The sequence below is a fragment of the Anguilla anguilla genome, chromosome 2 (assembly GCF_013347855.1).
Source record: "Anguilla anguilla isolate fAngAng1 chromosome 2, fAngAng1.pri, whole genome shotgun sequence".
Taxonomy (NCBI): domain Eukaryota; kingdom Metazoa; phylum Chordata; class Actinopteri; order Anguilliformes; family Anguillidae; genus Anguilla; species Anguilla anguilla.
Window position 1 is genome coordinate 48,692,484 of NC_049202.1, and position 27,011 is coordinate 48,719,494.

General features: G+C 41.4%; 1 protein-coding gene and 1 long non-coding RNA gene across 3 annotated transcripts in view; both read right to left on the reverse strand.

Moving 5' to 3' along the window:
* Positions 1 to 13,883, reverse strand: part of LOC118220309 (protein kinase C beta type) — a 121,174-nt gene extending 107,291 nt beyond the window's left edge. For both annotated transcript variants that reach the window (XM_035404115.1, XM_035404114.1), the window contains exons 1-2: positions 13,513 to 13,883; positions 12,908 to 12,939 (exon numbers count right to left, since the gene is read on the reverse strand). In XM_035404115.1, the coding sequence (XP_035260006.1) occupies positions 12,908 to 12,939; positions 13,513 to 13,685 (205 nt within the window). In that variant the 5' untranslated portion in view covers positions 13,686 to 13,883. The remainder of the gene's footprint in view (positions 1 to 12,907; positions 12,940 to 13,512) is intronic.
* A 4,462-nt stretch (positions 13,884 to 18,345) lies between these two features.
* Positions 18,346 to 20,393, reverse strand: LOC118220091. Its single transcript, XR_004763915.1, has 3 exons — positions 20,302 to 20,393; positions 20,075 to 20,182; positions 18,346 to 18,541 (listed from the first exon to the last, which is right to left on the reverse strand). It is a non-coding gene; the product is annotated as an uncharacterized LOC118220091 (long non-coding RNA).
* Positions 20,394 to 27,011: the final 6,618 nt, after the last annotated feature.

The following is a 27,011-nucleotide window of genomic DNA, read 5'->3' on the forward strand; positions in this document are numbered from 1 at the left end:
ATACACGTGCTTCGCCCCTGCGTTAATGCTTCACTGGCAGTTTGTGACCCTCTGCACCGCCTCGCCCTTCCGCTCCTCTAAAGAGACCCAAAATCACACGCTCGCCCCGCAGATCGCGTCACCTGGCTGCAGCTGCTCAGTCAGCTGCAGCCAGTCGCAGTTCCATCCTCCACCCACCCTGCCTGCGTGTGTACTGTGCACACACGGCTAACCAGGCCCCGGGCCACAACTCCAGCGGGGCTGCAGGTTTGACCTCACGGGATAAACCGTAAAAGATCAAAACGTGACATTTATCCCAGGGCGACTAACTCAACAACTTTTGGGGTAAGACCAAGACCAAATTCACTGGACTTTAAGGAGCCCTAGCACAAAGCATTCATCTTGAGTGCTCAAGAGAGCTAAAATCAAAGGAGGTTAAAGTCCCTATTCAGTCTATATCTGAAGCACCCTCAAGAGATCTAACATCATGGTCAGACACTGAGATTCTATACTAAAGGAAACCAGTTATACCTAAAACAACGCAGATATTCATGATATTTTGGTTTAATTTAAATGGACAGTTCAGAGAAAACAGAAGTCTACGACACAGACAGAAGAGAGAGAGAGAGAGAGAGAGAGAGAGAGAGAGAGAGAGAGAGAGAGAGAGAGAGAGAGAGAGAGAGAGAGAGAGAGAGAGAGAGAGAGAGAGAGAGAGAGAGAGAGAGAGAGAGAGAGAGAGAGAGAGAGAGAGAGAGAGAGAGAGAGAGAGAGAGAGAGAGAGAGAGAGAGAGCTTGTTTTAAAATGCTATTCATACAGTAAGTTACAGATTATTGAGGTCTGTGTAGGAAGATAGAGTACTCAGGAATACAAACAATTTAAGAAGTTTTATTTGAAAATGTGCAAGAACTGCATTACAGAGACAGAGATACTTCATTAAGCATGATGCCTGAGAACACTGCTCTAATGTTTCACGGTTTAGTTCTGTTACCATGTTTTTAGACTGCAGTATCACTTGATAGGGTGTTACTTCATAAGATAATAAACTATTTTATACTAAAACGAGTGAGACATTTTCCACTCCTACAACCAAAAACTATTCCTTACATAACATAACATAACTCAGAACAAAATGGAGTAGCCTGTTTATCCAGACCAAGGCAGACTATAGTGCTAGTAAATCATACGCAGCTGGAATTATGTATAGAAAATAAGCCTGGGTGACCTTTTACAATGGACTACAGTGAAGTGAAAACAAGCTCTGAGCAGCAGTGAATACTCAAATACTAGTTGTTTCCATAAACATACTGCAGATCTGCAGCTCAGTTTACATCTCCGCTCTCCGTCTGAGAGGTTCCTTCTCTGCCAGCTACAACTTCTCCATTAATTTACAATGATCAAATACTTTACTGTAACCGTGTCAGGCAGACTCAAGTTCCAAACTGACAGCAGCTAACATTTGTTATGAAAGCCCTGAAGAACCCGGCAGAAATTATTTTTATTGAATGACCTTGGGAAACCTGGGACTAATAACTCTCAACCGTGAACAGCCTGAGAAAAAAAGAATTGCTTTTTCATGTATTGGTTAGTGGTCACCTTCGGAGAAGTTGTGTAATTTCCACTGAAGCCATATGTTACTGTGGTTTTGCAACAATCTTTAGCGTCATCAATAATGCAAGACTTAGCATATAATAACAGGGATCAAACGAGGATGCTAACCTCCAGCAACATAATGTTGTTACACTGGATGCTTGATAAAAAGACATCAACAACGGAAGCAATAGCCATTGCATGGAGGAGAAGGGATTTGGTCATCAGCACAACCTGTCAAGGGACAGTTCACTTTCAGGAGTTTTTGCATTATTTTATATGTTACGCATACAAAACCTCTGGAACATAACATCACTGTAAAAGCTGCTTTGGAGTAACCTGAAGTGTATTTTCTTGCCCCTATATACACTGTAAAGCCAGCAGGTTGTCAGATTGTGGAGGTTGTGAGAATCAACAGTAACCTTCAATAGCACTCAGTAGGCCAAAAAAAAAAAAGAAAACCATACACACAAAATCTGAAATAATATCAAAGAACTCTAAAAGCTGAACTACCCTGCAAACGCTCCCGGAGCGTGTTGGGGACGGTCGTGCTCAGAGCGCACTCGAGGCTCGTGAATGAGAGATCTACCGTAACCCTGAGAGAGGAGGCAGCGCGCGGGGGGCCACGCGAGGCGATAAAATGTCTGCGCCGCTGCCATTAGGCGTGCGCTGATGACAACCGATCGCTGCTGTCGCGAGCAATAGCCATCTTAACGGCTCTCCTCCCTCCGCGCGCGGAAGTGAAATATGCGCCGCTGCATTCGCCAAACCATCACTTTCTCCGAGGGCCATTCTGCTCTGAGAGCACGAGATTACGAGCTGCACGCTTCCCCTCCGGCGGCCCTTGTGATTAGCACGCCGCGAGGAAGCCCTCCCTCCCTCCCTCCCTCTCCGTCATCCGCAGAGACCGCGACAAAGTCGCGCCCTGAACGAGAAACGAAAACAAGGTGGCGGCTCGCCTCAGCCTCGTAAGGACCCTAGTGCTGTAGTCTCCCCACCGGACCCATTTCCACTCCACAGCATGTAGCCCAGACAAACGACCCCAAATGACTTTTCACAATAGCAATGTGCATTTGATACCGCATATACCGGATCAGGATGCTTTCAATAATTATTAACAGCCAAAAAAATGTTTTTATCAAATGTATGTAACAGAGCCTTACCTACACGACTGGCAAAACATGACAACCAATTGACCTTTTACAGAGTTAAATGCAAAGGTACTGGGACAGAGGCACACCTTTTGTTTTGGCTCTGTTCTCCAGCATATTGGAATTACAGTCCTTTTTGTTTCACTGTCCCAATACTTTTGCACTTTACTTCAGCTATACATGAATATATAAGTGAATATTGTTTTAAATAATTGAAAAAAGGAAATTCCCTGATCTGCAGTAGTATTCGCAAATTCAAAAGCAGTAGACCCAGGTCTATACATATACATTTTTCCCAATTGACAAGGCACATTTTGATGAAATAGTAGAAGTGCAGCAACCAATTGATGTACTTAAAAAAAAAAAAAAAAAAACAAATACACCAAACTCCCCTCAGAAGATAGGCATCAGCTGGAAAGTAAACAATTTTCATGCAGAGCTTGGGATGTTTACTTTGGCCTGTGACCATATTCTTGTGTGTAGGAGAGACCATTAGCATGCCACATTCTCTTTGTTGCCTCTTAGTTGTGACACATGTCACAGTCGGGCCTGGAAGTGAATCAGCTCCCTGGAGTAACCGCACTCCAAAACCAAGCATCTGCCGCCATGGAAACAGACCCCCAACATCAGCACTCTGAACACCACAGGCAATATTTATAACACATTATAGGACTTCTTTACCAACAGTGCTGTGAGGAAAGTTTTTCAAAAACCGCTTTTTGCTTTTCCTTTGGTCTTAGCCTATCCATGGCGTATAATCTCGCAAGCTGTCCATCTTTACAAACAGTAATAGATAACATTTTTTCATTCCAATGAGTGGATGAGTGTTTGCATGCCGGCCTGTGTGCAAGTGTGTGCTTGTTATGCATAATGCTGCAAATGCATCAGGAAAGGCTTATTAAGCGACCCCTTGAATCTGTCCATCCAGACAGTTCATTCAGAGTACTGTCACATGTAATGGAACAATCAGTTCTGATTGCCTCAACAGGTCCCCAGCAAAAAACCATCAAGGTCCATTCAGCTGTGGAAAATGAAGGCCTGTGTATGATGGTGTCTGTTTCATAGCAATAAGAAGAAATCCATCTCAGTGCTCTTTCACCTGTTGCAACTGCAATTTCTCTGAACAAATGTAAATGTGTCAGTGAACCCATCTGAACCTAAACACAGAGGAGAAAGCTGTTGCTCCTTGGGTACATCTTATTGTAGGAGGAAACTATTACTATTATAAAAATAAAAATGAAGTTCAAGGTGAACACCAGAACTGGCATTGATATGTCACATTAAAATATGTTCACGCAAATGGGCTGCCATTGCCCATCATGTGGTGTTTTATCGGAATCAGCCCAAATGCCCATGTACCTTCAAATTTCCCTTGGTACAGTGCATATCTGCGTGAACACCCACACAACCACCCCCTTCCCCCATCTATCCTTTATTCATCCTCCACAGAACACTCTTCCTATTTATACACCCTTCAAAGGGCCCACTGATTTCGAAAGGCGCTCATGCAGATTGCTTCATCAAACCAGTACAGCAGCTCAATCAAACATGGATCCCCTTGGCGCCAATTGCGTTTCAAAACTCCTCAAAGACGCAGAAGAGTGAAGGTAAATGGGAACTAATCCACTCTCTCTGTGCAGACTCCTACCATTAGTCCAGACAGACATGTTCCTTTTGCCCTTAGGAGACATGCAGACTGGTAGGAGCCTCTGCTCTTACTTCCAAGCTCACATTATCCCAAGTGAGCAGTACTTTTACATTTAACACGTGAAAGGCCATTTTGTGCCTTCAACAATTAGAAGGCTGGTTAACTTGTGTGTGCCAGGACGCATTATATGCAGAGGAGTATCCACACACTTAAGAGTTTCTTGTTTCACTAAGAGGATTACCCTTGGCCCTGCAGACAAGAAAAAATAACAACCATACAAAAAACTTTTTCTCTGACTTTGCTGGTCATGGGCCTTTTGAAGGGAGTGAGACACTCATCATGAAGTCAACTGACTGGTTCTCTCCAGAAGTAAAGATGCTCCAGGGCTTCTACACATTAACATGCAAGGTCAGCTAGGATTGCAGCGATCTTTTTCCCTCAGGTGAAATAATGCTACAGTACCATGACTTAAGGGACTTTTAATATTTTTGCAAAAATAGTTGACTTCATTACAGTCAAACAGGTTTTATTCACCACAACACAAGCCTTGCAACATGCCCCTTATGCACAAGCTCTATCTGGGGCATGATTTCTAAAGTGTCCACTGCATGAGAAGGAGCATTTATGGGGCAGACACAAATCCAAAAACTGATACTTCCTGCCGTTAGCAGCATGTGTCAATGTCCAAAACCACAGTACTGCGTTGGAAATAGAAATAATACATGCACCGAGGTCTTCTTTTCCAGACACTGGGCATAAACTACCAGACATGGCCATGCATGTCTCAGGACACGCCATGAGATTTCAGTGTGGGCAGAGTTGACGAATCAGAGGGGAATATCAGAGTCCAGAAATCCCAGATCACAGACGTTGCCCGGGAGTGTGCAGTAGTTTCTGGAAATACATGTGTTGACACAGGAAATCTCTCTCTCACAACCAACACACCGCAAATTTAACTGACATTTAATACGGCAGATATCTTCCATTAACTCCATTTTTCATGCAGTGGTTCCTTAGTGATTTCTCTGTGACCCTACTGAGGTATGAATCCACCAACTGACCAAGACACAGACCCATGCACTTGTCCCATGCCCTGGCAATTGCAGATGAATTAATTACTGAATCTGATTTGCTGAAAATATATCACTTGTTTCTTTAGGGGCATGCCATAGTCTCAGCTGCCATACTTTCAAAATGTAGAATCTGCAGTGCTTCACATCATTTAGCTGCCAGCATTTCTCCTCTCTGTCTACAGAGGTCACAGGTCTCCAAACGCACATTGTGCATTCTCTTCTCATCCTGCCTATATTTTCATAAACATCGCTGTATGAGTGTGCTGTCTTGCTTTTGCTTCAGTGTCGTCCTCTGCCTTATCGATAGAGAAGCTAAACAATCGAATGATTCTCCTTTTTCAAGCTTTACAGAGCGCCTTTGGCGATTTCGATTTGTTTGCGCATCATTAGCAGTGTTCTGGACGTTGCCGATGGGAGTGAACAGGCAGAGTCAGGCACAGTGGCCTGGAAGCCTCGATTCGCAATTTGGGCTCCTCGCCCTACATGTCGCTTCCCTCTCCTCATTGCAAACCCGTCCTCTCTTCCTGCTACACTACCTTCCAACTGCACTCGTGCAGTGCTTCAGCAATACCTGCAAATCCCTCCTCCTCCTCCGCCCCCTACCCCTGCACAGATTTCCACTCTAAGGCTTCTGCAATGAATGGCAGCATCCCTGCCTATTTCCGGCATCTTACTCTGCTCTTTATTCGAGCCAAATAGGGGTGATTGAGAGTTTGGATGGCGCGTGTTCGTGTAGGAGGGCGATGATTGTCCCTCTGTCCATTACGCCGACCGCTGGCTGACAGCCTCCTGAATCAGCGGGCGTAGTGCGCCTAAGAACGCAGCAGGCCCGCATCACACACGGCGCACCCCGCCCAAGAGCAGAGCGCTCGCACAGCACGCCGCTCGCCCTTCTCCCCTCCGGCTCCACGGATGCCCGGGCTGCAGGGGATCCCGGTCTCCGCTGGGACGGAAGGAAATAAACGGCCCTCTCTCCCGGGAGACCGCGCGCGCGTGAAAGATTTGTGTCGACGTCAAACTCATGATTGTCCGTCCTCGCCGCTACGGGCGCGTACTGCCGCCGCCCCCTCCTCCCGCTGGCGATTTACAGCCTGATGTTGCGCACCCTAATCCGTCTCAGTCCCGGAGCTGGAGCTGGAGCTGGAGCCGCAGTACGGCCTGCGGAAGCAGCGCTGGGGACGCGCGCAACGCCACGCGCAGACCGCGAACACACGCCAGCGTGAACGCGGGGGCTGACGGCAACGACACACACCTTACGGGCCAGCGCCTAAGCCGTCTCACCCTGCGCGCTGCATCGACCACTTTCATAATCCCCCTCTGCCTTGCTGATACATATTAATAGCATGAAGAGGTTATTATGGCTATTAGCAGAGGCATAATTAGAGTGGTTAACTGCGCTCGGTGTGAAATCGAGGATGCGCGTCTCCCTCGGCTGGACGGGAGTGGTGGCCGCGCTGGTCCCAGCATGTTGGGAGTGGGCGAAGCACGCTCTGCCGGCTGTCCGCTGCCATCTGCGGCGTGTGAGCCACAAACGGAGGGCTGTGGCGGCCGCTCGCGCAGACTGGGAGAGAGACAGCAGGCAGCTCGCATGCGCCGCGGTGCTTGGAAGCAGCAGCGCGGGTCCCACCGCCTCACCCACTGCCTGCAACCTCACACGCTTTCTTTGGAAAAACACGCACGCACACAAACACACAGGCGGAGCCAAATACAACATGCTTCGACTGATACCTCTCTTTCCTTACAGCCCATGAAAACAAGTCAGAGCATGACAGCCAGGTGTAATACCCTCTCAGGCAAGGACCCCAGGAATGTTGGTATCAAATGTCACAGACCTCAGAGTCTGCTGACTCTGACACACAGTCAGTATCTAAACAGCTCATTGTTTCTTCCATGGCATTATTACTGCTTCATAAACTTGCTTTATCGTGAAAGTAAAATACGCACCCATAGGTTTAATAATCTATTTGGACTGCATAAATGAATGCTAAATATATTCTGTTCAAACTGTACTGCATATAAATCCATCATGAGGGTCAGAAAATTTAAGCAAACTGCAAAAATGAAAAATAATAACAAGCTGAAATTACATACCAAGCGCAGCATCTACAGTTCAGCTAATAGCGCTGATACACTACTCTTAAGCAGCTGTGACAAGCCCAGAGAGCCCATGAATAGTGAACTTTGGACGGTGCCAACATGGGGCCAGTAAACACATGCAGCTCCTTGGACTTCCAACATAACCCTCAAACTGTCTAAAGGAGCGCAGTAAAGGCGGGCCAGGCCACACTTTACATTTCTCCTCACGCACCCAATGGGAACACATGCAATGTGTCATCTCCTGGGCAGGGGCACCCTAGCCCTTCTGTGAACAGTTCCATGAGCCTTACTCAACAATGACCATCTGCCTCCCTTCATTCTTCAGTTGATTCATATTCAGAATTGAAATAATAGTTAACACTTCTGTCACTGCAAGCATTTAAGTTGTGGGAAAAGGAAACACTTACTATGACTACCCGCAGTATAGTATGTCTATTTAAAAGCGCTATGCAGTTGGTAGAGACTGTGCAGACCTCCACCATTACTCAATCCCAGGCTGATGTTGTATTTGTCAATTATAGACGCTACATTTTAGGGAAATAAGTTTTGTGATAGCCAATAGCCAAATAGCCATTTTAATCATTTTAGCGATGTACGAAGCCCATCTTAAATCAACGAGCTGGCCTCTCCCATTAATTACTGTAAATTGGGAAAATGCTACTCTGCGTACAGTCATCGGCCATCTATAGCTCTAAACATTCATCCTGTAAATCTCAAAAGTAGGAACAATTTATTCTTCTGTGGCCACATTTCCATATATTTAAGCACCATGTCAAAAGACACACTAGAGACTGACAGGCACTAAAATGTACTAAAGAGGGGTGCTGGCAGGTGTAATCCCTGTACACCACCACCGGCAGACATTCATTCTGGTGCACTTGTAATTACAACAAGTCCTTTTCCCTTGAGGTGTACAATCATGGAGAGCTGCAACTCACACAGAACCACTGACATTCCATGACCAATAATTACTTTGTCCTTTAAGAAGAAAATGTAGTTTCTCATCCTCAGAGAGGGGGGGAAAAGCCCCGGATGTGGTGTGAAAGCACTGTAGGAGTAATGGCTTCATTCTGAAATCCCTTCCTCTACCTGCAGTACAGTTATTCCTTTTCCACATAAGCAGAATGCTCAAACACTAGAGGCCTTTTCTCTGGTCAAAGCACAGGGAGGAAAGGTGGAACAGAGATGGGCACTGTGTAGACGCGCTGTGCGCATATGAGTCTGACGAGATCTGGCAGTCAATGAAGCTTCCACTGGTGCAGGAGGTATTCCAGGGCCCCAAGAGATGCAGTGCACAATGTGTCCCTCGCTCACTTAAAAAAAAAAAAAATCGAGCCCTTAACAACAGAGGTTGAGAAGGGTTTAACTGAGGTCTTCACAGCTGGACCCTAACCAGATGACCAAAGCTGTTCTCCAGGAAGCATACAGCCTCTTTAAAAAGCCACCAGCTTGACATCAGATTGGCATTTTATTCCTGTCCATAAAGGACAAAAGTGCTTGGTTATCCTGCCCACAATGAGGCAGGATAGAATCTAATCTTCTATCTCACAATGATTTGTTCACAACCACAAAGAAAAAGGTTATAGGTTGCTAGCCAACCTACTATAATTCTATATTATTATATATTACTGTGCTGCACTGCACTTATTGAGTTTTTGTCCATTCAGAAACTGTAAAATGAAGTGGGGGAAAAACCTCCACCATGAACGAGTAGAGACAGATTCCAATTACCTCTGTCGCCTGATTTAAGTACCGTCAAACCAAAGCCGTGATAGACACAAATCAGGAGACATGGAGGAGAATAGCATGACAAGCACAGCAAATCCTCATGAGAGATGGTATTAAACATGACAACATTCATCTAGTGAGAATTTCTGAGAATATGGCTGCATTTATGCCCTTGCTAGGAACACAAAAGAACAGGAGATGTTTTACCCACAAATACATATTCAGATTAATCAAACGGCATCACACCACAAGCTAGTCAGAAGAAAGCTCAAAATAAATCATACTGGCTAGAAGGTCAGCTTGCGCCTCGGGCCAAAACCTTGCACACATCACCCTAAGTTAATGTTCACTTAAACACATAAAACACATCTGCTTATTGGATAAGTAAGATAACAAGTAGTAACATTAATGAGCGCCCATAAAACTGAAAAATGTGCCAAAAAGGTTAGTCTAACTGCAGGTCCCGTAAATTCAAACCGAAACCAAATTTGGAGTCAGGTTAATGAACGACTCAGCTGGCATTACTGAGGGAGGAGTTCCCTCGGAGTTTCACCTTAGGTATGGTGACCAGCTTGCAGCAATGGGCTGACGATCAGTTGGAGAGCACGAAGATTACAACCAGGCAAGGCTGCCTGTGGGCCCCTCTCCTGGGCACCAGAGAGGTGAAAGACAAAGGCCCAAGAGGAGCTGCAAGGTCAGTTAGCTGAGATGCCCAGAGCCGAATTACAAACACAAATATAGACCTTCGGCTCACTCCAGCAGGCGTCTGCTTTGCAGGCGGGTCAGTTAACCAGAGCCAAATGAGACAGCCCATCCACCACACATTAGAAAGGAGCACGACCAGTTCACCACACGGTTATATAAACAAATGCCTCCCCACAGACACAGAAGGGCCTTAAAAACATCACCGAAATGTAAACATTTAGCACGCGCTTTCTTAAAATACATGTAATTCTTGAGTCATGTCACTAAATGTTACAAGGACAAGCCAAAAATTGTATTCTCTCACAATTTTCACATCATGTGGAGAAAATATTATTTTAGGCTTAAAAACAGAAATTAACAAAATCAAACAACATAAATAGTAACTTGAATAGGTTACATGTACAGGAAATCATTTACTTCTGCCTGTTTCCATGCAATGTCCAAATATTATTACACTGAAGTGTTACAGAAGAGCATACAGTAGTGTTAAAAGTATATTATGCTGTTTTGAAAAAAATCATATGCATCTTAGTTATTTTAATCAAACGTGGTTCATATGAACTTTCACATCATCTATAGAATGAGAAATAAGCAGAAGTGTACTCAGTGTGAAATTAAAACAACTGATAAAGGCCTCATTACGAAACAAAGCCATCAACGCATTTTAAACCATGTTTCAAGATGCACAAATGCATGTTTTGTTCATTCTCTGTCTGTTTCCCAAATGGACACTGACTGATTGATTTGCACACACTGCACCCCTGAATTTAAACTCAACTCCAATTCGAAGTGCAAAATGAAAAATATGCTCATCAAACCCTGTCGCTCTTAACTTAGCCACAACATAGAAAACAGGAAAAGGGTGGGTTTCTGCAGACAGATGCTTCATATCTGTCACTATTGTATGACTACAGTGCTTGCCCCTCTGGTATACAGCTTCAACTCACCCGACGAAACTCACTTTCGTTCTTACAGTAGCTGCAAGGGAAAGATGAGGCTTGCAAGGAATTGTCCTTAGGTGTGTCATTTACCATAAAGGTCAAAGGGGAAGTGAGATTTAGTAAGGGCACTAGGGTTAACACACTCAGCAAACAAGGTTAAACACACTCAACATACTTACAGTATGCACTGACTGCCCCTACATTTTCTTCATTTCCTTACCCTTTTACAATTCAACTTTACTGGCATTTAGCACTCTTATCCAAAATGGCTTATAATACAAACACAAGTGCAAATATCAGGATCAAATAAAGTCTGGTATAGTAAATACCTTTTCTTAAATTATTTTACAGAGGGGGAATCAAAAATGCACTACAGTGAAGCATAGTTTTGCGATAATCTCCCCCAGAAACTGCAGCATCAATACTTTACATTTCATTCTACCATTCTTAAATTTTAACCATTTAGATGTGTGCATATAACACTTATAAAACAAAACCAGACCAGTTCCAAACTTTGTAGTACATCACTCACATAAAAGGCCTGCTTACAAAGAATGCTTCATTATGGCAGACTTTGCACACCTTTTCTGAAACATGCAAAACACAGGAAAAGTATCACAAACAAAATGAACCCATGTAACCATACATCTAAAAATAAAACCAGACACTTCCTCAAATTAAGAATTCTAACTCAGAAAATTACACTGAGCTTGTGCCAAGCAATAGTTTCAATTTCCCTTGGTTTCAACTGGTTCAATGTGTTCGACTGTAATCAAAAGACCCAACCTCAACAGGTTGGACTGGTACACTTATGTAACATTATGTACTCAAATTTTGGCAACAATTAAAGATTATGGAGCATTACGTACAGATTCAGGTGGCCTCATGAGAAATGCTGTCTGCTTTAACACAATTTTGATGCTAATATTTGTGTCTGTGCGTGTGTGAAGAGGGCATACTGAAACAGTGATAAAGGGAACTGAAAGTGACCCTCCATTCAAACGCAATTCTTTTTGGCATTATAAATCACTGATAAAGATACATAATTAAATAAATAAATAAATAAATCAGGATATTTATATTGAATAACCATGGTCGTATCATACACCATAGCCTGCTGAACTGCTACTTACTGAACACGTGCCTACTTCACAAATAACCGTCATTGTAAAATCTAGGGATCAACAGACATAAGTATTCAAATGTAAAAGAAAGGAGTTGCAGTTTAAAGGCAAACAGTATTCCATGGTAGCAAGTCTACATCACTGCTGTAAATTGTATATTCATTATATGTTTAAGTTACGGTAAGATCATGTTTCATTGATCTAACCTATTTAACCGGTCTTTAACACTATGTTTTATAATGCATGATGTGCATGAGTTGCTGAAGCATTAGAGTATATTGGTATACGGGTGGGATAGGTTCTACACAACATCGCCGATTTATCGCCGAATTTAAGATTTCACCACCAGGACACTAACGACCAATCTGACTGCATTTTAACTTGGTTCACAGAATGCTGCCATTGCACGATTAACTGCCATCATTCCGCAAATGAGGCGACGGGAGAAGATGCAGCACGCTCAAATTTTGCATTGTGCAGAAACTGCATTCCAGCTTGTTAATACAGCATGCAGTATTTCCCCCCGAGAACACATACCGCACTGCATATCATTTCAACAATCGTAAACGAAAAGGTACAGACGCAAAATGACACTTGAATATCCCCCCAAAAAATGATGAACCAAATACTTCAGGAAATGTCTGCATTTAGTCAACAATCACCATTCCTAAAGCGATTGCGCAACATCGGTGATTAAACGGGCAGTCATTTTGTTAATGGAGCAACTAAGGACAGTCGTCCTTAAATATTATCAGGCCAACACTCATAAATAGCCAATAAACAATTAAACACATTGTATGCACCTTATTTCAAGAAAACTGGCTCGATTTTAAAATAGCCGCAACATGGACAATGCTGTCGACGTGTGCTTACCTTGACACTGGAATCCCTGTTTACCGAATCCCCTAAAAAAGAATGGAAATGACTATTTTATTTTTATAGATAATATATTTATGGAGCGCTTATATGTAAGCGAGCTTTATATGGGTGGTCGCATACCCACTAAATCTAAAATTCCTATGGTGCAATTACCTCGCTTCAGCTATTAGTATCTCAATCAAATCATTCTAAGACGATTTTATTTAATTTGTTAAACACAGATTAGCCATATACAAATCCAGTCTCTGTAGTAGACTATACATATTATACATAGCCTGTCGGAATATTAACCATTAAACCCCCACACTTAGTCAAAAATATATTTAATTGCTTAGTAGCCTATATTCTTGTTTGCTAATAATCTAATTAAGTTTGCATTCTTGGCTATGCACCACATTTTGATATATGTGACATTTCACTTGACTACGCACGTTCTCAATTATTCATATGAGACACCAAAATCCCTTAGGCTGTTTTATTGACAAGCGGTTTTAATGTCCTGAGCAGCAAGTGTGTCACCTGTGTCCTGTGCCACAATAACACTATCATTCCAGTCTCCTGCTTGCTGCCATGGCAAATTCACATCACAGTTGCCTCACCAGATAAAGTCCGTGCAGTGGCTGCAGAAGGTCGGCTGCTTGAAGAAACGGGCGATAAACTTGTGATCCTTCACTTCGTGTACATTCTTCTGTCTCAGGGCACCTTGCCTTGCAAACCCTCTCATATTCTCGGCCCCTTCTCCGTCGCTGCTCAGTTGCACGGGGTCAGCCATTTTGAACACGGAAGTATTAAAAGAATAAGTTTTGTTTTTAGTTGAGCGTATGTGTGCCTGTACGCAATGCGAGTCTGTTCGCAGTGCTATACTGTAGTTACAGGACTGCGCTTTTGGCAGCGAGTCCGCTCTTCCCTCTTCACACACCACACGCCCGCCGCCTCTGCTGCTACAGTGTGATGTGAGTTGCGCGCTTGCTACAATCCCACTCTATCATGTGGTGTTATGAAACCCCGCCTCTCCTTTTTTTCCTGATTTCTGCCCATTTGGGATGAGACGTTGAAAATACTCTGTGTGAAATTACGAATGCCGTGAGATACAGTTTTTATTCATGTTTGAAGCAGCTATGCAGAATTTTACAGTCACACGTATGTCGGTTTTGGGTGGTGAGACTGTTGCGTTGCGGCGATGATCGAAATATGATATGCTGCCTTGCATGCACGAGGGAAAAAAACAGGGCGGAAACAGTTTTCAAATTTCTTGTGAATTTATAGTTAATATAAAACAAGTTATCCAAATTTAGGACACGATGACGAATATTTATTTATATATATTGCTTTGTAATAGTAGACTAGCGTAAGTGCTGGGCACATTTGGCAATTTTACGGAGTGATTCGGAGGATTCCCCATGTTGATCCCCGTGGAATGTGAAAATAATTGCTCAGGAAAGTAGAGCAAGAGAGGAAGGCTGCCTGGTCAGTATCCATAATATAAATCAAAAACGGTAGACTTCCAGCATTGAAAGTTTCTCCTACAATTGCATTGTGGTCATTATAATGTAGTATAGGCTGTCAGAGGACAGTTTAAACATGAATTACATTGCCCATGATGATCTAACAAACACAATGAGACTTAACTTGCAGGTCTCACTGGTTTGTGGTTATTCGCTCATTGCGATCATTCACTTAATGATACAGTTTGGAGATTTCAGCACCAGCACCAGCACCAGCTGCCCTATCACTAGTTAATTCATATTTTAAAAATTGTTTTCCAATTAACTACAAAAGCATGGTGTGGCTCATCTTCGTTGACCATGGCCTCGATTAATCACACTTACAAAGCAGACTGTGGTCAATTCTTAGACTCACTGTCAAAATGCATCAAAGGGAGAAATTGTGCTGGAGGACTTTCTACTACTGCAAAGAGTTCAGTTTGCCCTGCTATTCCCTCCCAAGTATAGAGAACTGTTATAATTGATTATACTAAGCATTGGCTCTGTTATATTTCAATTCTGTGCTTCGCTCTGCATGTGGGTATCAGGCAATGATGCAGCTGGCAGCAAGTGAAAGCAAGCCAAGATGAGCTTGTTCCAAAGCTATTGGAAGCCACTGTTCCTGCCACAAAATACTCAGGGGAAAAACATAACTCTCAACTTGAACCTAGTTACATCATAAACCAGGGGCGTCGCAGTGGGGGGAAAAGTGGGACTGACTACCCAGGGCCCGAATGGAGGGAGGGCCCTCGAAAAGCCTGGAATGATGCGTGAGAGACATGGATCAAGAGAGGAAGGGGGCCCACAGAGACTGCTTATGTATAGGGCCCAAAATTTAGTGCTACACCCTGTCATAAACTGTATACATAATTTTAATACTTTGCTTATGAGAGGAGTTACCTTCCTCATGGAGAAAGGGGAGCCTATTCTGATTTCCTTTCAGGAGAATTAGCACTCAGGGCAGTTTTAAGAAGGTACTGCAATGTGATGAAGCTTGCTTAAAACTTTTCATTAACTTTGATTAGCAGATGCACAGATCCAGGATGAGTTACAAAGCCTACATATATGTTTTCTGCCATTGTCATTTTAATCAGCTGGACATGCTAAAATTTAGGTTAAGGATCTTGCCCAAGAATTCAGCAGCAGTGCTCTGTTTTGGACATGAACCAGTGACATTCTGGTTAGTCTTGTTTCCACAACCATTCTGCCTTACACAACAAATGAGGTAACTGGGTCACTAAGACCAAACTACTTACAATACAAGGTGAGATAGAAAAAGAGCCCCTCTTTGTTGAGTAGTATACATTGTATGCAGTCATCAACCATTATGACCTGAGTCTTGTATCTGCACTGTATGTGGGAAGCAAGGTTGTTGCTCATTACTTCATTACCTAACAGGCAGGGCAGGCCTTTATTCACAAGAGGTGTTTGCTGTTTATAGGCAGCAGTTCTAATAATATATTTAATTTCAAATTTCAGTACCGGGAAGCACTACGAACACAAATCTTTATGATGCCGACTTCATATGCTGTTAAATTATCTGGCTTTTCTCAACCCTTGCGTGGCAAGGTAGTTAGCTCTTTAGTACAGCAACAGAAAAGCTGTCAGTGGTAAGGCCTCCCATCCAAAAATAAATAAATAAATAAATAAACAGTTTTTTAAAAAGTGGTTGCATATAATATTGCTACAATCCTCAGATGTAATACATGGAAATATTCCCCAGTTCTAATAATGCAAGTGTTTCATATTCATTGATATATAAACACACTTTTTAATTTCACAATTATGGAATAAACTGATGGAAACTCATTCACTGACAGCCTGAATACAAATTACAACAACTTAAGTGTCTTACCTTGGATACACAGTGCCATGAAAAAGTATTTGCCCTCTTCCTGATTTCCTCTATTATTGCCTATTGTCACACTGAATGATCTTTGGACAAATTGTAATATTGGACAAAGGGAAACTGAGTAAATACAAAACACATTTTTAAAATTATTATTTCACTTATTTAATGAAAAAAACTGTCAAACACACCAATATCACCCATGTGAAAAAGTAATTTCCCCCTTAGTTACTCAATCAAATTTAATTTATAATTAGATTCAGCTGGTTGAACACATACAGGCTTGACTGCAGCCAGTCCTGTTGAATTTAAACCCCACTCATATTGAACCTTACCATCAGAATAAAGTAGTCACCACAAAATTTCTACACGTGCACCATGCCGCAATCAAAGGAAATTCCAGAGGGGATGAGAAAAAATTTTGTTGAAATATATCTGTCTGGAAAGGGTTACAAAGCCATTTCTAAGGCTCTGGGACTCCACCTAACCACAGTGAGAGCCATTATCATGAAATGGAGAACACTTGGAACAGTGATGAATCTATGCAAGAGTGGCCAACCTGTCAAAAGACTGAAGATTGGTCCGTTGCATTTGTCTTGTAAAATGCCTCTTATTGTGGGAATGTGAGAGTATGTCATGTCAGGATTTCTGAGACTGAGCAGTTTGGGATAGTAACCGTAGATGGACCTTTGTTGAAGGATAGCCTGGTCAATGTGATGTGAAGTGGCAAGAAAAAACAGGTTAAGGCAATAGAGCTCACGTGAGCTCAGCACCACTCCATGAAAACAGATTTATGTATTTATCATATTTTTATTTGTTTATGTATCCAAGTTAAAATAAATACATTAAATTTAGTCATACTTAATAAAGTAACATGGAACTTGCAAAATTATAGAAACATGTTTCCACATTATCTTCACTTTGGGAGTGAACCCCAGATAAATTCTAATTCACTTGCAGTATTAATCTGGACTATCAGCTTGTGTGTACCCTCTATATTACATTACATTACAGGCATTTAGCAGACGCTCTTATCCAGAGCGACTTACACAACTTTTTACATAGCATCCATTTATACAGCTGGATATATACTGAAGCAATGCAGGTTAAGTACCTTGCTCAAGGGTACAACGGCAGTGTCCTTACCCGGGATTCGAACCTACGACCTTTCGGTTACAAGCGCAGTTCCTTACCCACTGTGCCACACTCCGTCCTCTGTAACAATAGTAACCACCCCTGTTTCTGGAGATCTACCATACTGTATGTTTTCATTTCAAACCTTACTTGGCACACCTGACTCTACTAATTAACAGCTCAACAAGATCTCTACCTGTTGAATGAGATGAGCTTTGTTAAGGTTGGTGTGAAAACCTAGAGGACAGCAGATCACCAGGTATAGGGTTCGTTACCACTGCTCTATAATAAATAGTTTGTCAAAAACTTGTGGCTGCATGGAAAGGGGGACATTAAATGGATCTTTCTGTTGGGACATTATCCAGGTCCACTGGCAAGGTATAATCCATGTGACCCTTTGCAATAGCAGTAGCATTGCTTGGAAAGTATTTACTCCAAACTTATGTACTTTTCGACATTGTGTACCTTGTCCGGCCATAAAATTTTAATGCATTGAAATATTTTCCTTTCAATGCAATACATTCAACAATACATTCATTTTTTTAAATGAAAGAAATTTCAAATTTTAAAAAGTATTTACCACCACGCCACCCTCCCACAACTCTGAGTCTTCTTGGATATGTCTGTATCAGCTCTTCACATTTAGATTTTGGAATGTCTGCCCATTCCTCCTTGCAAATTTTAACCAGCTCTGCCAAGGTAGACAGAGAGCATCTGTGGAGGAGCAATTGAAGCAATTTTCAGGTCATATCACAGATTTCAATAGGAATTACTTCTGGGCTTTGGCAGGGCTATTCCAGAATATTGACCTACTGGTTTTTGAGCCAAATGCAGATCTTTTGAGGACTGAAACAGATTCTCCTCAAGAATTTGCCTGCATTTGGCTTTATACATATTGCCCTTCCTGGCAACAGGCTTTCCTGTCCCTCCTCCTGAAAACAACCACATAGCATGATGCTGCACAACTTTGTTTAATGGTAGGGATGGTGTCACCTGGATGATGGGCTGTGTCAGGTGAAGACCTCACTTTCAGTCTCATCAGACCACTAACCTGAATCTTCCAGAAGGTCTCAGTGTCTGTCTGGAAACCTCCAGACATGACTTAATGTTGGCCTTTCTCAGAATTGGCTTCCTTCTAATCCTTGCCCCAAAGAGACCAATCTGTAAATTAATAAACAGATTGTTGATCTCTTGACAGTTTCTTCCATTTCAACCAATGAGCTCTGCAACTCCACTATGGTCTGAGCATGGTTCAGAGCTTTGTCAACATGTTTATAACCTTCTCCAGTTTTTTTGCCTCTAAGCAACTTTATCTCAAAGTTTAATTGGCAGTTCACTGGTCTTTATGACAGTGTAACTGATCTGATCAACCTTTCAGTTTTGAAGGCTCACAAATTATTCTGCAAACATGCAGCATATCATAGGTGGATTTGAATCGAATTCGGTGGACCTGATTAAAATATTCAATGTGATCTCTCAAAAAAGGAATATACTTGACATACATGTAATTACACAGCCAAATGAGAAATAATCACTGGGGGATGAAAACTGTATACACAAACACAAAACACACTGCGATGGTTTAATGGACTGTGTACTGTGTATGTATGTGCATATATTATTATACAGTATATAAAATTCCCTATTGTTATGTAAGCATTAGGTAATCAACGTCCTGAGAAGGCATAGCATTTCATTTTAAGAGGGGGTTTGACTAACAGACCTGAAATACCCAGATTGTTAACATCACAAACATAGCCTGTCTTCATGAATCAGTCAACAGCCACCATGTCCTGGAAGAATTTAGAGTGCATAATACTGGTGAACTTTTCACAGTACACAGCCCTTATCACAAGGCATAGTTCACTAGAAAATAGTTTTCAAATCCTGGCCTGTGAGTTTGCATGCTCTCTCTGTGTCGATGTGGGTTTCCTCCAGGTACTCTGGTTTCCTCCCACAGTCCAAAGACATGCAAGTTGGCTAATTGAAGGCTAAATTGCCCATAAGTTGCCTATCTAAATTGCCCATGAGTGTGTGAGTGAATGGTGACTGCACCCTGTGATAGATTGGCAACCTGTCCAGCATGTATTACCTCTTGCCCAATACACGCTGGGATAGGCTCCAGTAGGTTGATGCCCCCTTGAGAAATATATGATCAAAAGGTACAGTAATGTTTCCCATTTTAGGTAACTGGACGACTTCAGGCATCATATTTAGTACTTTATTGCAAATCATTTGCATTTAACAAATGCCTGAATTCTGCCCTTTTCATCCACTAAAATGGAGGAACTAGGTATAAAATTTATAGGCTGTAATTCCTACAAGAATCACCCAGTATGAAGATAAATACCCTCAAATTAAAGATAGCTGTCTGCCCTTTAAACTTATATTCATTGTTTCCATTACAGATCCAATGTGCTGGACTACAGACCTAAAATATCAAAAAATGTTTTACTGTCCAAAAACAAACTGTGGTGTATGAATGTGTGTGTGTTTGTAACATAAAAATATCACTGAGCAATAAAAACAATACCCATGTTGAACACTATTCAAACTATGTATTAAAGAAAGGGCAATGAAGGGTGAACCTGTGCACAAACATTTTATGCTCTTACACTATTCTTCACTACTTTATAGTCTTCCAAAATGCCAAAAAATGAACAGAATTTTTCTGTAATCAGATAGTTACAACACCTCCAAAACTGAGACATGGTCATGTTTCCTCTTCATGGTTGCTTTCACCCTGCCAGCCCCACTGCATTGGAAATGCAAGGTCGCAGCAACCCGCACTACAACACTCAACTGTAACGAAGCAAATGAGGTGGTTACAGTCGTCTTTTGTAAACCAGATGAATGCACAGTGGCCCAGAGTCCACCAATGCGCATGGATGCAACAGAATGAGGGTATGTCAACAACTTACACTTTGCTGATGGTTATGTTGTAGATGTCCCTTCTTGCCAAATTTCAGCCCTGCTGAATATTTTAGGGACAAATGCATATGTGGTATCTATGACACAGAGATAAGAAACAGGTACAGACATCTACGAGTCAGCATTTGCAAACTGGTGTGAAACCTATCAAGTCATTGGCTGCAATGAATGGTAGGCCACATATTGTATTAGCCTGTGACAATCACAACAAACGTCATTCATTATATTAAATGTACACATGGTCATGTCTGTAAGTATCAATGTGCATGCTCATAAAAGTTTTTCATAATTTTCACTTAGAATCTTTAGAAATACACAAAATATACCCAAACAAGTCTCCGTTTGTTGTCAACGCATACCTTCATTGTAACAATGAAACAAAAGGAAAAACAGGTTTTTCAACATCACTCACAATATATCTGGGGCAAGTTTCTAGGCAATATTCTCAGACCAGTCAACCTCCTTTAAATTATTCTTCCAGACTGGTGTCTTCTAATTATTCAGTGTTGCATACCTCTGGGCACCTGTACAATTCCTTCAGTCCCTGTTATTCAGCAGTAGATGGTGCCAATGTACCTTTGCCTACTAGCCTTTTAGTGTTACAGCATAGAGTTCATTATGCAATATGCAATTCCACCATTGTGTCCAGGTAGATGGAAAATGCTTTGAACAAAGAGAAACATGTAATGTTAGTAAACCACTGACTGTCGTTTCTTTGTAATTTCTTAACAAAATTAGCTGTATCTAACAATCTGAAAGGTGTTGACATATATAATAAAAAAATCTGTTTTTTGTTGTTTACAGTGACCCCTTAACTAATGCAAATTATTATTTTCCATTCAACAATAATTTATAATAACACACTGCTATTAGAAATGGCACATTCCCATAAATGCATTGAGACACACTGTTCAAAGCCATCTTACAATGGCTTTAAATTGTAGCAACAACTTGCACAGTTTAATACGCATTTAAACCACCAGAATTCTTATGGAGCATTCAGATATATAAAAACAAAATCACACTATTTTCTCATGTCACATTTAGCACCACATACAAACAGAACAAAGGTGAATGATAAAACAGTTTTGTTGATGTTGAATGTGTTTTTAATAAAACTGAATAAATTGCACATGTATACCCAAAATAAAATTGTAGGCTAATACAAAATGATGGATAATGGCTATGAATAATGTTTGAGACATTCTACAACACTCTAATATTCTCTGCTCACAACAGTTGTGATGCTTGGGAAAGATGCAGGGGGCTTGGAAGTATTTCTCGAGGTTGCCATGGAAATGTCCTTAGGAAAACAATGCTATTTTTATATCCTGGTACCCTGGCACTAAACCACAGCACATCCAGTTTCTCAGATAGATGGTAAAGGGGTGATTTTATTGATGGATCGCAGTGAGAACACACACACACACACACACACATTTGACAATCACCAATATGCATCGAGACTTCTCTAGCTTGACAGAAATGTGGGGAAAAGCAAAGCAATAATTAGCGAAAGAGTAGCAGAAAATCCCCTGAAAAATTTCAGTCTTAGTCATAAACACTGAATAAATGTATTATGGATATTTCTCATCAATTTGTGTGTTAGAAGGTACTTCAATGCTGACAAATTAATGCACTTCTGACTGTTTATAATTAAGTGGAATCAATAAAATCAGTTGGATTATAAAGTTGGTTGCATACTATTAAATAAAACAGAGAATACAACTACCCAACAGGAAATTATCTAGAATTCATTTGCTGTTCCCTACTGTCATGTTGTAAGGGACTTCACGCCTGTCAGGGTGTGGCTTGGTGCATCAGACAGATGGATCACTTATTCACTCTAGGTTGCACCCGTTATTTTTATACCAGCAGCTGCCTAGCTCAGCCAGAGGGACAGTGAAACACCAGGCCACAATGCGCACACACAGACACTCACTCACACACACACACACACACACACACATTTTTGTTGTGTGGCTCTGCACTGGAAATTAAATGAAACAATGAATATGAGGTTAAATGCAGATTGCCCGCTTTAATTTTGAAATTGAAATAAAGCCAGTATATTTAGTACTTGATTGCAACTCCTAGACTGCCAGAAGTCTGTGACCCATAGACATCGCCAGCTGCCGGGTCTCCTCCCTGGTGATGCACTGCCAGGCCTGCACAACAGCCATCTTCAGTTCCTGCTTGTTTCTGGGGCATTCAGGGGCATTCTACCATCAGTCTTGTCCTCAGCAAGTGAAAGACATATTCCATTGGATTCAGGACAGGTGACTGACTTAGCCAGTCAAGAACTTTTCACTTTTTGTCTCTGAAAAACTGCTTTCTTGCTTTATCAGTAACAACCTTTAGCAGTAACAATAGCAAACAAGCTGGTAGACCATGGAAGACCACTGTAATGGATGACAGAAGATACTTACAATTGTTAAGAAAACCTATTTTCAACTGTTAAACAGATCAAGAACATTCTCCAGGATGTAATCATAGATGTGTCAAAGACTACCATAAAGGGAAGACTATACCAGCATAACTCAGAGGTGGATGGTTTACAGAAATGTGCCCCTTATCAGATCCACAAAGGAAAACAGACTGTATTTACGGTTGGACACATATAACTCAGAATATCTGCACCCCACAGTCATTTGCCTATACAATTATGCTGTTGCAAGATACACATAGTATCCATGTAGGCTACACAAGCCAGAGGCACGTCCACATGTACCAAGATAGATAGCGATTCGCATAGAACCACATTACTGCCAGAAAGAGGCTATAGTCTCTCATTTGGAGTCTCCTCTTATGCACAACTCTTGGCACAGAGGAAAGGTTAAAACATTATTTTGGAGTCAGATAAGCGAGATACCATTAAATTAATCCCCTTCCAGTAACACTGCTTGTCACACTCTGGACCTACGTAGATGGTTTGATTCTGGCAAAATGCAAGAAATTCTCTATTCTCAGAACTGCTAACAACTGTCATGATGCATGTGAATGTCGTGGTTGTATTGGTTTCTATGCCTCTTTTTCGTTTATACATCCTGATCTGGTTTTCAATAATTCAATGGTCTAGGAGTTGTAGCAAAGGACCAAGTCATCGGGTGAGACCAAATCACTGGTTGCATGATGGTTAACCACACACTCCTGCAGCCATTAAACTGTTAGCTTTATTATCTCAATGTGTAACACACTGCAACCTATGTCTATCAATGACACCAAATTGATAAATATACAAACTGCCCATGGTTTTGCTGATGCTATCCAGGTGTCACACACTTAGTAATGTGTAATCAATGAAAAGGCTTCTTTCAGTTATGGAGGCCTGACCTGAGCCATAAACCACTCATTCTGTCTAGAGGTGACAGAGGCCTTCATGACGGGCCAATTAAACATCCTGGGTTGAGTACTGAGGGGCACAGAAGTCTCTCCCTGGCGAGAGGACACTTTCAATGCAGACGGTCACTGACACTTTGGAACTGGTCCAGCGATTGATCCAGGATACCGCATACCATCTGAATCAAGCACAGGTGGAGGTCAACCTTGCTAGATCATCCCGGCAGTGAATCCCAGCAGGTGTACCCTTCTGGCAGATGCAACAAGACAAAGTTATGTATATTGTACCAAGAATGGATGATTAGACTATTAGTGGCAATCATGTATCTGTGGCAGCAGAAGCTGAAATTCAGCTGCGAAACAGCCATACAGTCTCAGACTGGGTTGACTCTGTTGTGTGTACATCACCATGACTGTCATATATATGAAAAGGCTGTAATTCCTACATAGATCACCCAATATGGATGTAAATACCCCAAAACGTTCACGTGTACAGTGCACTGTAAGACCTACATGTATTTTCTTCAGATAGATAAAGCCAATTATGGTATAATTCAAAATAACCAATCTGTCTGCTGGTGAACAACAGTTAGATCATATTCCATTTGCAACATCTGAATTCACAAGGGCTTTTACAACGATTTAAGATCATTACAGGTTCTCTCTATCATGTGCACTGAAATAAAGGATTTACATTGCCACAGCAGGACTGTACAATGTAGCAATCTGCAAAGCATGGTAAGACAGAGCACAAAAGGCTGGTTATCTTTGACAGCTGAGTGGGCTGAGGTGTGTATCCTGCTGCACTCTGGAGTTCCCTCCTCACCCACACAGGCTTGCGCACGGACTGCACCACCAAGAGCAGTTAGTGCTCTATAATTATATTAAAACCCAGTGACTGGCTGCACACTGGCACCTAAACAACACTGCCCCTGCTGCTCTGTGAATTCTGTGCCTTTAGAACTCTTTCAGAATCTGCTTTAATTTCTCCAATCCTCCAATTAGAATGCTGTATAAAATAATAGGTAATAAGCTATATTTATGCAAAAAGAAAAAAGATAATTATTTTATACTAATTCGCAGAAAGAGTTTCTTTACAAGTGATATTTCCCAAAAATACGGTAGTTGTTAAAATTACCACCACTTCTTTTTCATTACTGCACCCTCCCAACTGAGTCTTCCATAGTTTTTATGAGAGAACATTGGGTTCTTTCTGGAATTCATGAATCCATCAAATGTCTTTGTCCTTCGTGGAATTCATAATTTTATTGATATTAACAGGAGTGGCCTTTCTTCAGAAAAGAAATCAACCACAAAATGGTTAACTCAAAATTATACGAAATTACCATATTGCTTTAGCCATCTCAGTCTCGGAACTTCAAACCAATCAAAACTGTGTAGCTTTAATTAAAAAGGGCTGTCCACAAATGCAAAAACTAAAGGATTTTTAAAGATTCTGTATAGTGGAATGGTCAAAGATTCCCCCCAATATGTTTACAAATCTCATAAAACATTATAGAAGAGTAATTATCCTTTCAAAGGGAAAATTTACACAGCACTGAAAACAGAAATTCCAATAATTCACCCCATCTTTTTGTGTTTACTTGTTAAAAAAACTTTTCTGAATAATTTATTTTGAATAACTTAATATAAGTTTTGAACATAAAACATAGCTCATTAAATGTTTCATACATCCTTTTTGCTAACCTCAAGGGGGACAACATTTTTTGTATTCTGACTTTAGATTAAAAATAAATGATAAAATCGTAAAAAATTACTTACGTTCCAATAAATAGGTACTGCTCCTGTGTTACCGAAGGTAGTAGCCTTCTGTAGGAGAAAAGCAGAGGACCCAGAGAAAGCCCATGGAAATATGAGGAGAACATGCACATCAGAGCATTTAATCAAATATGGGGAGAACCGGCACATTACATTCACACAGAACCAGGATAAAACCTCAAACCTAAGTAGACCACTAGTCATGTAATTAAGCGGACGCAAGAAAGTTTCCGGATTTTAAGATAACATAACTCTAATGCATGGATTTCTTATTTCTATCGATTGATGGATATTGATGGATATATGGATAATCTTTATATCATGACATAGTCATTGTGAGCCTGCATCATATGGTAGAAACCACTGACAGTCATGGTAATATACACACAACAGAGTCAATCCAGTCAGAAACAGTAGCTGTTTCACAGCTGAATTTCAGCTTCTGCTGACATGGATAGATGATACCACTAATGGTCAAATAATCCATTATTGGTGCAATATACATAACTTTGTCTTGTTGCTTCTGCCAGAAAGGTACATCTGCATATTTGATTCACTGCTGGTGATACAACCTGTAGCTGCTGGAAAAATCTAGCAAGTCTTGGTCCTGGGCACCCATCCAGGGAAAAAATAACAGTAGTAATTATAAAGCTGAGTTGCTCACACAGAAACAGCATAAATCATGCCTGTATGTTTAGGCTGCTTTTAATGCTCATTTATGTGGCATCAGGTCATTGCAAACAATGAGACCCATTCATGCATTAGTAATATTAAATGAAAAAGTGTTGTACAAAGAGGTAAGAAAGCCAATATTAGGATAGACACCACAGAGATGTCCTCATTGAATGAAATAAATTTGTGATTAAGAAGTGGGCTAAGCGCTGGTCCTAAAACTAATAGAAGGGACTGAAAAAGGTATGAAACGAGAATACTGAAACTCAGAGAGGTCCTTGGGTATCAACTCCAATCCATCCTAAGGCTGATAAACCAGACAGATGAGCTATCCTGCACTGCTGAATGGTACCTGGAAAAAATAGCCATTTTTATCACAAATGGTTAAAACTAAGTTCCGCGTAAGCAATGACGAAGTCTTTGCGGTTGTGTTCTACACCGGATAAACATACCTAGATCTGTTAAACTTCTTTGTTCTCCAGACTCGTTGCAATCCTGTCTGGGTAAAGAATGCATTCTGTCTGTCCAGAATAATTAACTCTGGAAATACTCTAATTTACCTCTGGTGAGAATGCCCTCAGGCAAGGTTGAATCAGTTGAAACACAATTGAACTGTCACTTAACTCCACCATTCTGGATGGCCTCCAAATCAGGGCAACAATTGAATTTCTCCCTCATCTGTTCTTACTCCCATACCAGGAACTCTTACCCAACCGCCAGCCCTTCAATCCCCCAAGAGAGAACCCTTTCTCCCCGCTTCTCATCACAAAGGCAAAAGGGCCGCAGCAGCATAGCATGCTGCCAGCAAAGCCCATGAGGCATGATGAGAGTGCACAACGGTGTGAAACTGTCACTGACAAATTTTGCAAGAGGTGAATGATCACCTCTTGCAAAATGTTTCTTAAATGAT